Raw genomic sequence first — 15,478 nt, forward strand, 5'->3', positions numbered from 1 at the left:
GTCTTTAAGGTCAAAGGGAAAAAGCGAAAGTATACCAACTGCGTCGTAATAATATTTAACAAACACACCATTATATTGACAATAACAGCTTATTGTAGTTTTAAATTATTTTTGTGCAATATTTAAAAAAGCATGTAGGTAGGTCTTTGTGAGAATGATGTGCAATTTTAAAAAAAAGAAGTTGATTTTTTTTGCTGTACACTGTATTCACATCTTATACCACTTATGTTATTATCATGCAAGCTTAACATACATGTACTTGTTTATACCTACTATGGTTCAGAATTCATTTTCCTCCATGTGGGTTCAAGTATCAATTTTACTGCTGTGATTTCAGTGAAACTTAAATCATTTTACTCAAGAACCATAAATAAACCAGACTAGACTAGTTTTCAAGTTGTTTTTTTTTTTCAGTGAATCAACAAAAAAAATAATTGCATGTACATACAGTTTACTGGATTTGGGAAAGTAATTTAAAAATCCTGATTTTGTACAATTTGTACATCATGTATTTCTTTTCTTGCACTGTCACTTACAGCTACATGTAATTCTTTCTATTACTTAACTTGAAACCCAAGGTTCAGAATTTGAGATGAAACAATTTCTTCACAGCATTTTTCTGTTGAGAATATTACATAGTTCATATGATAAGGGTACATTTAGTAAGTATCAGAAGTACATGTGTTTCTTGTTCGATCATGGATTGTATTTCCTGTTTTCCAGTCCAGTACAGTGCAGATGTAGAAACAGTAACTGAGCAGGACTCTGTAACTAAGATACTACAGGATAAAAAATTAGACAGTCAATACAGCTCTGCTGAAAAACATGATGACAGAAGTTACCGGGATACAAAGCATGAGTCAAATATATTCAATGAAATTGAAGCTAATAAACTTGAAGGAAGTGAGACACAAACCAATGATAAAGTACTTGATAAAGAAGACCCAATAGTGAAAAGCAATGAAAAGACAGCCCCAAAGAAATGTGGGAGACCAAAAAAAGAGGTACACTGTACATATAAATATGCCTCTTGAGAAATGAATAGAAATTGAAATTTGAAAGTTATCTTTAAAAAAAACTGTTTATTACTTGTACATAAGGGTCAAAATTAGAGATAGGGGACACAGGTTTACAAAGGTTTACATGTATATTTTTTCTAATTTTTATGGCAAATGTGCTAAATGTCTGTGCCATCCCTCTCTGAATTTGCTAATCAATTACATAAACACATGAAACAATTCAAAAATATTAGATGTGATCTAATTAGACTTGAGTAGAAGTACCTCAGTGTACCAAATTTGGCTGGGATAGATTCTTGGGGTAATGATTTGAACCATTCATGATTAAGAGTGCAAAGCAAATATTCCTACTTTCTGGGCAAACCTTGTGTAGAGGAATGAGTGTGTATGAAATGGTACTACAATGTACATGGTTTCTTATCAAGGAAGGAAGGTTTTTTTTTTATTTAAAGGGCTATGGTGCAACTGTTATGAATTAGAGGCAATCCAAAAATGGGGTTAGGACCAATATTTTTCTTCCAATTGTTTAAAAATTTCCTTTTTATTTCATGTATATATAAATATACACTTTCAAGCTTGTCCGAATTTAATATTATGCCAAACAGTTAATGGCAAACCAGATTCAGGGCTTTATCAAGTTAATATATCATGTCCAATTTTTCCCCAACCTTTCAACTGATTTGTTCATTGTGTCATAAATTTCCTTTCCTCTTTTGTTTACCCCAGACTTGACTTTTTAAGAGGAACGCAGCGGGTGTTTCTAGAATAGCAGAGGACGCTTACCATGCTTATCCATGCTGCCAGTTTTTAGTGGAGTCCGAGTTCCTCATTTGCTTTTGTTATTTTGTATGTATGATTTTAGTTACTTCATTCTCTTTGTTGTGAATGTCTGTTTTCCATGTCTGGTCTTTGTGTTTGGATTACATTATTTTGATTACTGCTGTAACTTTGGTTCCTTTGATTATTCTTTCATGTTTCAACGTCTGTGGCTGTAGCAAGTTAGGCAGAACTGTTAACCCTTACATTTTCAGTGTAGTTTCTACAAATTTTGAATGCATATTATCCTCTACAATTTGTTAATCTCCATAATACTCATCTTGAAATGACACAAAGTTCAAGATTTTATGACTCATTTTTATAAAATACATGTACGTCTTAAATTACACTCAGTAACTCTTCTTAAATTAGATAAAACAGGCCTGGTTGTGCAAAGCACTCTTACATCACAAAAACAAATGCACACACAATATTCTGGACATACAATAACTGATCTCTACATAATATACGTGTGACAACTTGTGAATGACAAAATCTGACCCAAAAAAAAACATGAATTTTGGAGCAAATGAAAAGAAGCATCTCATTCCAAACTGTCAGACACAATTTTATCATGCTGAGCAATTAAAACTAAAAATTATGAAAAAATTTGAAAATTAAAAGTAAAATTGAATTACTACTATATTATTACATGTATATCCATTTCTGTGAATTATTAAATGTTCGTAGTATGAAAAAATATTGATAATTCCAATGTAAGAAACATTTTCACTCTTAGACTTCTCCTACCTAAATGTCACTGCACTTTTCTCTTGTGACGGGGAAGTTATTCAGGAGAACTGACAATTTGGGATATAATTCCACTGATCACAAAAACTCATAATTTCTTGAAAAAAAAATTAGTTGTAAAGAAAATCTACAGTGTATATAATGAATTCGGATAATGAATAGGTGACTAACAAAAATATAATTATTTGTACCAAGAATGCTTGAACTTATGCACAGAAGAATTTCAACGTACTCGTTAAATCTTGGTGTTCTTTGGGTCTCATGGTCATATTTGATTTTTCATTCTTTCCAATTAGTTATCCTGTTTATTTGTGTGCATAAATACAGTTTTTTGTTTATTTGAAAATAATTTTATTTTGTAGGAATCTGCAAGAAAAACAAACATGAGGCAATCAAAACAAGAATCAGTCCAGTCTAAATCTCAAACCTCCAAAACTTCTGTGATGCGATCCCGCAGTGGGAGGAGAGTCAGCATGCCTAAATGGTTACAAGAAGATTATAGAGAAGTAATGGTTAAAACAGAACCAGTTGAGGAAACCTCAGAAGGTGTGACAGGAAGTAGATCTTCTGCTGTAGTGGATAGAAGATATCCACAAAAAAGGGAAAAGTCTGCAAGTAACTCTTTAGATACTAAAAATGACAAGGAGAAAACTGTAAAGAATGATAACTCTGGTTCTGATGAAAAGAAAAACTTGAAGAGCCAGGTTGATGTTAGTGATTATTTCCATGAACCACCTTCTAAAAAGGCTATTAAAAGGAAAATCCAAGAGATAAGTCTGGAAGATACCTCCATTGAAGGCGAGCCAAAGGTTGTTAGGGTAGACAACTCTGGTGAAACTTTACCTACAGATGTTAATGTTGACAATGAGAGTAAGGTAACCTCAGAGGTAACAGAGGAATCCTCTATTCTGAATGATGATGACAAGTTCTTAGATGATGATGAGGAGGAGGATGTATTGAAAGAAGAAGATGTTGATGTGGATGGTGATGAGATTTGCAAGGAAGAGGAAGAAGATGGAGATGAAAACCAAACAAAGTTATTGTGTCACTGGACTTGTGCTGTTTGTCAAGTGAAACGAAGTAAATGTTTCCTTGTTCGTCGTCATATGAGAAGGATGCATGATGTTAGTAGTGAAGATCTAACGCCATGTAATAAATGTAAAACTGTATATGCTAATGAGATCTGTGGCTGTAGCTCAGAGCTTAAAAGATTTAATTGTGACGTCTGCGGTGCTGAGTTTAAATCACATAAATCATTACTGAATCACGAGGAAATACATAAAAACGAAACCGAAGTTCCTTGCCATATATGCAGTAAAAAGTTCCGGTCAATACGACATGTAAAAATGCATGTTTACCATACCCACAAACGACGCAACGGTAAAGCTTTGACAACCAAGATTGATCCAGCTATGTGTGACATCTGTGGGAAATGGTTCAAGTTCAAATGCAATGCACTTCGTCATAGAGAAATCCATTTTGATGAGAAAAGGTTCAAATGCTCTGTATGTAACATGAAGTTCCGTCACAGCAGCTCTTTGAAACGTCACATGACATCACACCAGGAAAAGTTGGACAAAATGTATGTCTGTGAACAGTGTGGAAGGTCATTCAAACTAAAACAGACTTTAGTCCAACACCATAGGGTCCATGTGAAGCAGTCATTCCTCAAATGTGAATATTGTTTTAAAGAATTTCGAACCTATAAGGGAAAAAAATATCATATTCTGAAATATCATCCTGAAAAAGCCAATAATTTTGGCTGGAAATCTTATGACTGTGAAACATGTGGTAAACAAATGTCAAGTCAGACAGAGCATGATGAACATCAGAAAACACATGACGAGACACGGCTCTACAGCTGTACAGTATGCAGTAGTCGTTGGGAGACTATCGCTCAAATGAAAGCTCATCTAAAAAGCCATAGTCACATTCCATTTAGATACAGGTGTAAAGTTTGTAATATATCTTTCAAAGCAGCATCAAAAGTCCGTCTTCATATGCTAAAGAAAGGTCATCTGAAAAAATGTCATGCAAAAGGACTTGATCAAAGTGCCGATTTGTCAAATAAAGATATAATAGAAGTTCTGGAGTATGATTTTGGTAGAATATTTGGCAGTGGAGAGGATTTAGAGAGAGAAATGGAGCAGTCTCAGTTCGAAACATCTGTTGACATATGTCAAGAAATTCAGCCAGAAATGCAGGAGATACCAGAAGAAATCAAGGTTATTCGATTGGAACAAAACGACTATGATGGTGTTGCAGCACAAGTCAAGATATTGAATGAGGAGGGAGTTGAGGTGCTTTACGATCAGATTAATCTCCCAGAGGAAGAGATTACAGTGGAAGGTGAACAGGTGATTTACCAGGTTGAGATCGATGGACAGAATACTATTGTATATGATTCATCATTGTCTTCTGATGGACAGAATACCATTATTTGTGACACACTAACTTCCCAAGCTGTTGAGTCCATTCTTAAGTTACAAACCCAGGGTTAGGGGGGAGGGGGTTCTGGCTGTTTAGACAGGAGAAACAGACTGTGACATTGGAGGGATAGCAGATAGAAACAAGGACGAGCCAGAATGGTAACAAATAGAATCAGGAATGAAGGTGTGACTGATAAAATCATTGAGGACAGAACCATTGAGAGGGGACAGGTGACAGATGGAATAAGGGATATGGAGGGATTAAAGCCAGAGCAAGGTATTGATGGGGTAACAGATGGAATGAGGGTTGGAAGACTGAGCAAGATATTGATGGGATAGATGGAATGAGGGATAGGAGGGGTGAAAAACAGAGTAATGTATTGATAGGGTGACTGAATGAATGAGGGATGGGGAGATATATGACAGATAGGAACATAGATTGGATGCAGTGGCATATATAAATATTTTTTTAATAACTATCTCATTGTCTCTATACTAGAAACAGACTTGAGGGTGGCTAATTGGAAGGGTGACATAATGAACTGGAATTGGAGGTCAACAAAATGTTATGATATGTGATGTATTGCCATCTTAGTGACAACCACTGTGACATACTTATTTTAGAGGGTCTGCCTTCCGTTGCATAAAGACATGGAGCTAGGGGTTATGGGTGGGATTTTTTGTCTGATATTTAGGATTACTATAGAAATACCCTTGAGAGTTTGCATCAAGTTAGCCAAGTGGAAAATTTTACATGGAAAGTACATTTTGTAGCATTAAACATGCAAAGTTACCTTGTATGTGCTACTTTACGTATATTTATTTTCATCGTTTTTTCTTTGTTTTGTAAATACAAAAATAAATTCTCATTGACTGTTTGTTCATTAAGTTCTGTAACATTGTAATTTATCCCATCAAATATACTCTGTCACACACAAACCTAAGAGGCTCTGGGGTTATGACCCCCTCTTTTGTGGAAAAAGTTTGTTACTGTTGCTGTTGTGCTAAATTTTGACTATAATAGCAAATATTTGCATGGAACTTGATAGTTTTTTTAATCTGCCCCTGAGGCAGTTATTCTGGTTTAGGATCCTACTACATTGCAAAAGAAATGAAATCCTAGATAGAAATGCTGTGGATATCAAAGACTTCATAACAATTCTAAAAATATTGTTGCTCACTTGGAGGACATAGATGCGTATTGCCATGCAAGAGAAAAAAAATTCCATTTTAAGATTGTACACCCTTCAAAGAGAAATCAAGGAAACCAAGATTGGAATGGTAATAAAAAGAATATAATCCAAAGATAACAACAGGGAAAAAATAGACAAAAAAACCCCACAAAATAACAAAGATAAGACGTACAAAGAAACAAAACTAAATGAGCAACCCAAACCACTAAAAACTGGGACATTGACTATTAATGTAAATCAATAAAAATATTCAATATTTCTTAATATGTTTTTGGCAGATTTCAGAAAAAAATCAACATCTTGAAGCTATAGCCCTTGACGTTTTTATCAATTGTGCATACGCCCGTCTAAGACGGGATGTATTGTGGTATACCGTTGTCCTTCCCTCCGTCGTCCACACATCGGACAATAACTCAAAAACACTTCATCTACTTTTATGAAACTTTGGTGAATTGTTCATATCTATTGACTTGCGTTCCCTTTCGATTTTTATGAATTTCAGATTTATCGTTTCCGTGTCATGATTTTTTTACTTCAAAAGGGGGATTTTCAAGTTTTCGGACAATAACCAAAAAACACTTTCACCTACTTTTATGAAACTTAGGTGAAGTGTTCATATCTATTGAAGCGAGCTCCCTTCCGATTTGTGTAAATGTCGAATTTTACGTTTCCGTGTTATGAAGTTTTACTCTTAATAAAAAAGGCGGAAACGGCCAAGGAAATTTTATTCGTTGAAAAATAGTTGAAAACGGACTATTTGTTATGATGATCGACTAGTAAATATAAAAGGTACTTGGTAACTTATGAACAAGATAGAAAAGTATGGGTGAAAAATCAAAACAAACTTATTTGAAAGTGCCAAATTTTTTTTTGTGCATTTTTTTACTTTTTTGTGGGGTGGGGGTGTTTGACAGGGCTCGCAGTATTTCTAATTGAATATAAATTCATTAAAAGCATTAGAAGAAGTGAAAATGGCAACGGGCGTATTATGCGCTTAAATCGCAGCTCTTTATTGCTTATTATTAGCACAATTGGTTTAAAGGCCGTTTGAGAAATTGAAATTTTGCATGTTTGTTTCTTGTGGTATCCTGTGCTAATTGATCGTTTAATTTTTTTTTTGTAACATCGTAAAACATGGCCACTGTCATCAAAAATTTGAAATTGGGGTCAAAATAACTCGAAAAGCGTTAGGCAAAATTCTGACATGGTAATATTGTTCACTATCAAAAGACGGACCTATGCCGAAATTTTTAAAGTGATTCGTCGCCTGATGTAGGTGTTGGGGCACTTTAAAAAATTCTTTGTCGTTTTTCACGCATACAACTTACAAAAGCTTTTTCCTTGAAACCATGCTTCAAAATTTAATGGAAGCTGGCATAACTGTTCCTTGCGGTTTCTGCATTAACTGATCGTTAAAAGTTTGTCATCGGCTGCAAAACATGAGAATCGTTACAAAAAATCGAACATGGTGTCAAAATACAGTTTTTGCACATACATGCAACTCAAAAGCCGTTGACTTGAGCAAAATTCTCATGGATAATATGGTAATATTTTTCACCATCAGAAGACGGACCTATGCCGAAATTTCAAAATGATTTGTTGCCTGATTTAGGAGTAATAGCCACTGAAACAGATTTTTCGTCGTTTTTCATGTGTAAAACTTTCAAAATCATCTCGGAAACCAAAAGTTATAGACTTAGGTACAGTAACTAGTGCAATTGAAAAGGAATTAGAATTATGTATAAAACTTTTTGACATCTTTTATACTGACGACACTGTCATTATGGCTGAATCGGGAAGTGATCTGCAATACTCATTGAACAAATTTAATGAGTACTGTAACGCACGGAAATTAAGGGTTAATGTCGAAAAAATAAAGTTAATTTGTTCGCGAAATAGAAAAATAAAGAATATGATTTTTGTCTACACTTATTCTGCTTTAGAAATCGTAAATGACTTTAACCATCTGGGTGTACATTTTTCGAAGAGTGGAAACTTTAAAACCTGTAAACATCAAATTTAACTGAAAAGGCAAATAAAGCCATGTATTGTCTACTGAAAAAAAGGAGAGTCCATAATCTTTAAATTAAATGCCAGCTGGGTCTATTTGAAAAACTTGACAAGCCAATCCTACTGTATGGTTGTGAAATATGGGGCTTTGGTAATAATGAAATTATAGAAAAAAATCCATTTTAAGTTTTGTATAGCTTGTTCATATCAATACTTGGATGATATTCATGAGGAGGCTTTAGTCTGACGGAACTTCTAACAATTGCCTATTTTCTTCCCCATTCTTGAGTTTTACAAACTGGCCGTGCAAAGAGGATCCACATATTTCTTATATAATCCCTCCTTGCCTTACTCCCTGCAGAATTTCATTTTTTTCGGAAGTAAGGCTATTACATTTTATCGCAGAGGTCTGCACTAAGTCAAGGAGTTAAATGAATAGATGCTATATATAAATCCTTGACTAAGTATTAGATTCCCAATATCAAATTCCGGATTTTTTTCCTTTTCCGAAATTTCTTATTTTATTATACTTCCGGTGCAATTGACTCCCAAATTATTCATTATTCTCCGATGTCCACGAAATAATATTGGTAAATTTGAGTCCTTTATGATGTCAACTATCCTTGAAATTACTTGTTTCGCTCATCACAAATGTCAAAAATACTATTATAAGGCAATTTTAGTGTTCGTATTCGTAGAAAATGAAAATTAGTGGCGTTTCCACTTGATCATCCGCGACATTTATTTTTTGGGCTGGACATTCGATTTTCCCCGGTAAATTCAATTATGTGTATTAAGTTTTCCGCATTTTGAAATTTCATATTTTGAGATATTAGAGTTGTGTAGTAATTAATGTTTTAGTTGTACCAACTTTAGATACAGCTTTTGAATATAGCTCTGAGTCGTCTGAAATCAAACAGCTGATTTGCCAGATAAACGGGGCCGCAGGATATCAGCTTGCCCCATATCAATACAATACAATTACTTTATTGTCATTTATAAACGCCAGTTACAGCACAACAAATAACCATAATTTCATATATTGATTACAGTAATTGAAATGTTTTTTTTTTGTGCATATAATGACAATATCAAAATTAAATCAATGACAGAATGAAGTCACTGCAAGCACAGTGATCTGTAGTTTAAAGTTAGGAAGCACAGCACAGTGATCTGTAGTTACACCATGTGTTTGGGTATATGATACTCAGGAGCAAATAATGCAATATGTTAAAATAACAAGAAGGATTAATGCAAAAATAAAACTCTAGACTAAGATAAATCAGAACTACTCTGCCATTTCCGCTACACTAAAAGATAACCTCGGATGCAGGAAGGAGAATTTCTTCTTGCATAATTTGCCGGACTTTGTAGTCATGCCTGAATAAAAGTAGTTCTATCCACCAGGTGGTGCTATGAAATTTGGTTGGATAGCACTAGAAATACAGAACAAAAACTATTCCAAGAAATTTGACACGAAGTGTGGAGCTAAGAAAAAAGTAATGGTAAAAAATTCAACCAATTTAACTATAATATTAGAATCGGATCGGTCAAATTCTGGACAGATCCATCCGCCTAGTGCCTCCGAGGGTTTTCTTTTGTGTAACTAGAAAGGCTGAGCTGTTCCGATTGGACTAAGATAGATAACATTTACATGTATATCTAATTCAGCTTTTCTTTCTTAATAAAAACATGCTGCTTATTAGAACTTCTGTTGACATAAGCCATTTAAATTGACTTAGAGCATCCAAATGTTTTAAATTTACATTTTTGTTTTCTAAAATGAAATATGATCTAAAACAGGACATTCTAACATAATTTACATGTTCCCTTTTCCATAATCCCATGTACTTTGGATTTTTTATGAATATAATTTCTGAAATTAATTTTAGAATTAATTAGTAGTTTGTTTTCTTTGATATCAAAGTATTCTAATTTTTGCATATATGAAATTAAACCATGATTTCATTTTGTCTTCATTTATTTGTATTAGATGACTAAATGATTTATCAACCAGACAGTTTTGCATATTCGATATTTGTATCCAGTATTTTAACATATTCTATAGTACCTCTAACACTAAGTTGAAGCTATTGAGTTCACCCATAACTGCAAAGTTTGGGGAATCTGTTGAGTTCACCGTACCCATGCAGTAACTGCAGAGTTTTGGGAATCTATCAAGTTAACTCATAACTGCAGAGTTTCGGAATCGATTGAATTCACCCATAACTACAGAGTTTGTTGTATGTCTACTGACCTCAAGTAAATGTTTGCCAACTTTTTATATGTAGCTTTTGTGCTTCAGACTTCAGTGATCAAATTTAAGGGGAAATACTTGCTAAATGCAAGTTGAAATTCAATTTTGCTAGTAAAAATTATTTCCACTTGCAAAAATTTGCTTGTGGAATTCTATGTGTAATAAAGGTAAAGTCCAGAAATAACTCATGAAAACTTAGTGTGAACTTTCAGCACTTGCTAAATTTAGGTAGTAGAAAAATTTCTGAAATTCAATCCCTGTGCTTCAAGGCCCTTGCAGAGCTTGATAAAATATGAACCCTTTTGATTTTTGAGCTTCTGAAAATAAAAAATCCCCCATATTTCACTACCATACAGTAATACAGGTTTCTCTGTATGGTCAGATACCTGTATATGAAATAAGGTTTTAATTTTTGGTTTATTTTGTTTAGATTATTTTCTAACTTTAGCATTGGCTTTTAGACCTCCTTTGTAACGTTCACATTTGCCTCCATAAAACTTCCTGTTATACTAGAACCAATGATATTTATAACTTCTTGCATTCTGTATAACTATATTGATTTTGTTGTGTCCCGGCTACACATACTATTAGAAACCAATGACTAGGTTTTCTTGATATTCACTTCTACAAATGCTGAATATCAGGTACATACATTACATATTCAAATTATTTATTGGTATAATAGGATTACAACCAGTTACAATACAGGACATGTACAAAACACATAATTCAATGTTAAAAGAGTAATCTAGGAAACCAAGGTTATAGCGGTAATCAAAAGAATGCAATCCAGGGACAAAGACCAGACATGAAAAACAGACATAAACAACAAAGAACATAAAGTAACTAAAATCATACATACAAAGTAACAAAAGCAAATGAGCAACTCAGACTCCACTAAAAACTGGGAATATGGACCAGGTGCACCAGAAATGTCTGTTGGTTACTGTGTAAACAAATAAACAGAAATAATGATTGTATTAAACACTTTTCACTACAGAGGAGAATCATAATAATTAATCACGATACATGTATACAAAGGCACACTATGGAATACCTTTCATTTCCAAATTCAATTTGTACACTTCATAAATACCTGCTGTACAACATGTACATATGCAACATTCATCATTGTCATTAGCAGAAAAAGTGAACTAAAATTTTTCATTGTTATCGATATCCAGAAATGATGAAATCTTTTCAGTTTTAATCTACATGCATACATGTTTTATTTAATAATCATGATAGTAACATTGACTATAATAGCAAAAATTATATTTAGACTGTGCCTTAAATACAGATTTTCATGTACATTTTGTAGGCCACCTTCATGTATCTGTACATGTACGCTTTACACAGTTTTGTTGTCTATACTACATACTCTAGATAGCTTTTTAAAATTTTGACAGGGGTTTTCCAGTGAAAGAAAAGTAGGATCAATGTTATGACATGGTTACCATGTACATGCAGTATGCTTTATTCAAATTCACTTGCTTATTTTATGCAAATATGATTACAGTTATTGAGAACATACATTATGGTCAATGCAAATTTTTAATTTCTCTACTCTTAACATTGAAGAATATGAGAGTGAAGTCACAGTCTTCACCAAACACAGTGAAATATGCCTACTGTTTACTCTTTTGCCTTCATACAAAAATCTATTAAATGATTCTTCATGTTTTTTTTTATAATTTTTCAGAAAAAAAATAATTAAAAAATGTTCAAAGAAAGCCAGTTTTATCTAAGTTTTTTTTCTTTGATGGAGACACAGTGGGTGGATTTTTAGAAGGGTGGAGAAATAAAAATTTATTTTGATGGTACCTGCTAATGTACATGTACATGTACATGTATTTGTGCCACTATTAGTAAAAACAAAATACCACAGGGACCAACAGACATTTCTGGTAAAAATGCCTTTGGTCCTGTAAAAAAATTGTTTTTTTAGTTGTTCAAATAGAAGAAAAGTTCAATATATGGGATATGGTTTGGTAATCTTTTAACCAATTTTGAACACATTGCACTGTTGGTATTGTATTGTATCCTTGAAGATATTAATTTAAACATTTAATTTAAAGATCAAAAACTACATATAAGATGAACCTTTTTTTTATTATTTCAGACTGATCAACAAAATGTATGACAAGAAGAAAATGAACCCACTTAAAGACCAGATTAACAGTATTGTAAGTGACCATACATCCACTTTGTGATATCAAGTTCAATATCAAATTTCTCCAGTTTAAAAAAAAAAAATGATAGTCATGATAATGGCATATATTTTATGGTATTTTTTTGTTACATTAATCATAATTTTGTCAATTTTGAATATTTTCCTAAAATTTCAAGTTACATGTACATGTATGTACTACAATTACATCATGATACTTCATTGAATGATTTGGCCCCAGTGTTAACAGTGTTAGACACAGGTCATGGAACTGATCATTGAATGATTTGGCCCCAGTGTTAACAGTGTTAGACACGGGTCATGGAACTGATCATTGAATGATTTGGCCCCAGTGTTAACAGTGTTAGACACGGGTCATGGAACTGATCATTGAATGATTTGGCCCCAGTGTTAACAGTGTTAGACACAGGTCATGGAACTGATCATTGAATGATTTGGCCCCAGTGTTAACAGTGTTAGACACGGGTCATGGAACTGATCATTGAATGATTTGGCCCCAGTGTTAACAGTGTTAGACACAGGTCATGGAACTGATCATTGAATGATTTGGCCCCAGTGTTAACAGTGTTAGACACGGGTCATGGGTTATTGTTGCTAGACTATAACCTGATTATTCTACATGTGTGGCAGGTGCCACAGGTGAAGCAAGGCATGCTTACCCTTCCCGAGCATCTGATATCACTCCTGTTTTTTTTTTTTTTGGGAGAGTTCACATTGCTAATGCTTTAGTATTTTGCTGTGACTTCTTGTTTCCCTTATCTTCAGTCTTTTTGTGTAGCATTCGCTGTTTGGTTCGTGTGTAATGATCATCTCTGTTTCTGCACATTAATGCCATGATTTTGGATTTTGACATAATTGGATCATCTCTGTTTCTGCTCATTAAGGCCATGATTTTGGATTTTGACTTATTTGGATCATCTCTGTTTCTGCACATTAAGGCCATGATTTTGACATATTTGGATCATGTCTGTTTCTGCACATTAAGGCCATGATTTTGACATGTTTACATATCTCTGTTTCTGCACATTAAGGCCATGATTTTGACATAATTGGATCATCTCTGTTTCTGCACATTAAAGCCATGATTTTGACATATTTGGATCATGTCTGTTTCTGCTCATTAAGGCCATGATTTTGGATTTTGACATATTTGGATCATCTCTGTTTCTGCTCATTAAGGCCATGATTTTGGATTTTGACATATTTGGATCATCTCTGTTTCTGCACATTAAGGCCATGATTTTGACATATTTGGATCATCTGATGTTTTTGATTTCTCCTTTGCTGATATTCTCCATCCAGAGAGAATGTTTGTAATGACAGATATACAGTGTATGTGTATTTGTCAAACCTACAAAAGTTGTATTAGTCATGTATTTATATGTAAGTGTACAAATTGTTGTATAAATGCTGTCATTTCCTCTTCCCCATTGTACATGTATAATGAGAATGGATATAGTAAATTTGTCAAAGAAACTACAACCCCACAGGGTTGGAAAATGTACATGCTATGAAGGACTGATTATTTGCAGTACAATATTTATCTTCCTGAGAAGAAGTTTTATTCTTAGTCAGATATTTGATAAAGCTGTTGTGATGCATACCTTTTACAGTGTAATGGTTTATCAGAAAAGGGAGAAGACTCATTCTTTGTATCAGTTAACCTGGAACAAACAACGTGTTTTGTGATAGGGTCAGAGGTTGGCTTGACATGGTTGGATACACAGAACTCCATGCTTCAGCAGTTCTACAGATACTGTGCAGGTATAAATGGGGAAAGTCAGGGTTTTTTTCCAGGAAATTGAAAGTTTTTGTCACTTTCCCATGAGAAAACATTGACAAATTTATTGGTATATTTTTTTAAGTAGTATTTACATCTCACCAATGATAAAAATCCTTGATCTGACATACAAAGAAATTTCAGAATCTTCTGTCATTTACTATACTATGTGAAGACCTTAAATGAAACCAATTTTTTATGGTATTTGAATAAAGAACATAACCTTTTTTCAACTATCATGAATACGTTTCTCCAGACAATCCAAATAGGAACTCCCTGAGCTTTTATCCAAAAAGAAAATGTCTAACCTTAAATCATATAAAATGGAACTCACTTTAAACTATTATACTTAATCAGGCTACACTCCTTGACTAAATTTATATTTTCTTTTATATTGAAAAAAAAAATGGTGATGTATGGTCACCCTTTACAGAAAAAAATACATATAGCACAGTGTAGATATATAGATGTGAACTACGGTAGAGAAAAAGGAAGTCCTTACACACCAGTATATTTAAAAGATGTGAACTATGGTAGATAAAAAGGAAGTCCTTACACACCAGTATATTTGAAAGCTTTGAAACATTGGACAGATTTTTATATTTTCAAAGAAGTATTTCCAATTATTAGCTATTGGAAGCAGACCAGTTAAATAACAAATTTACGTCATTTTTTTATTTTTCACAGTTGTGTTTAGTATTGGTCTCTGAGGAGGTCATTATTAGCAGAAATAATACTTTCAAGACTGCAAAATGTAATGATCAATTACCTACATTTGGTTTACAATCAATTTTGATGTAAAAAAATAAATCATTATAAACTTTTGGTGCAAAGTTAACAATGGGTTTGAAAACTTCACCATACACATTCCAGTTACTCATGGACAAAGTATTAAATAGTACTCCAGCTAAGAATCATGCAAAATGTGATTCATGGGTGAAAAGCTTACATATTTTTATTTTTTATATTTTGTTTGAATTGTCATAGTAAACAAATCAACATTCAGTTTTTCATATATCCGGTGCTCTTAGGA

The 15,478-nt window shown here is 33.4% G+C and overlaps 1 protein-coding gene across 1 annotated transcript in view; it reads left to right on the forward strand.

Annotated features, from left to right (window-relative positions):
* LOC148597601 (uncharacterized) overlaps positions 1 to 15,478 on the forward strand; it is a 38,486-nt gene that overhangs the window by 14,160 nt on the left and 8,848 nt on the right. The window contains exons 4-8 of the mRNA XM_088563053.1: positions 724 to 1,004; positions 2,948 to 5,085; positions 10,286 to 10,369; positions 12,597 to 12,660; positions 14,279 to 14,429. Of these exons, the coding sequence (XP_088419179.1) occupies positions 724 to 1,004; positions 2,948 to 5,085; positions 10,286 to 10,369; positions 12,597 to 12,660; positions 14,279 to 14,429 (2,718 nt within the window). The remainder of the gene's footprint in view (positions 1 to 723; positions 1,005 to 2,947; positions 5,086 to 10,285; positions 10,370 to 12,596; positions 12,661 to 14,278; positions 14,430 to 15,478) is intronic.

Source organism: Perna viridis, chromosome 15, assembly GCF_037379345.1.
Source record: "Perna viridis isolate PV_CMFRI_1.1 ecotype Kerala chromosome 15, ASM3737934v1, whole genome shotgun sequence".
In the NCBI taxonomy this organism is placed as follows: domain Eukaryota; kingdom Metazoa; phylum Mollusca; class Bivalvia; order Mytilida; family Mytilidae; genus Perna; species Perna viridis.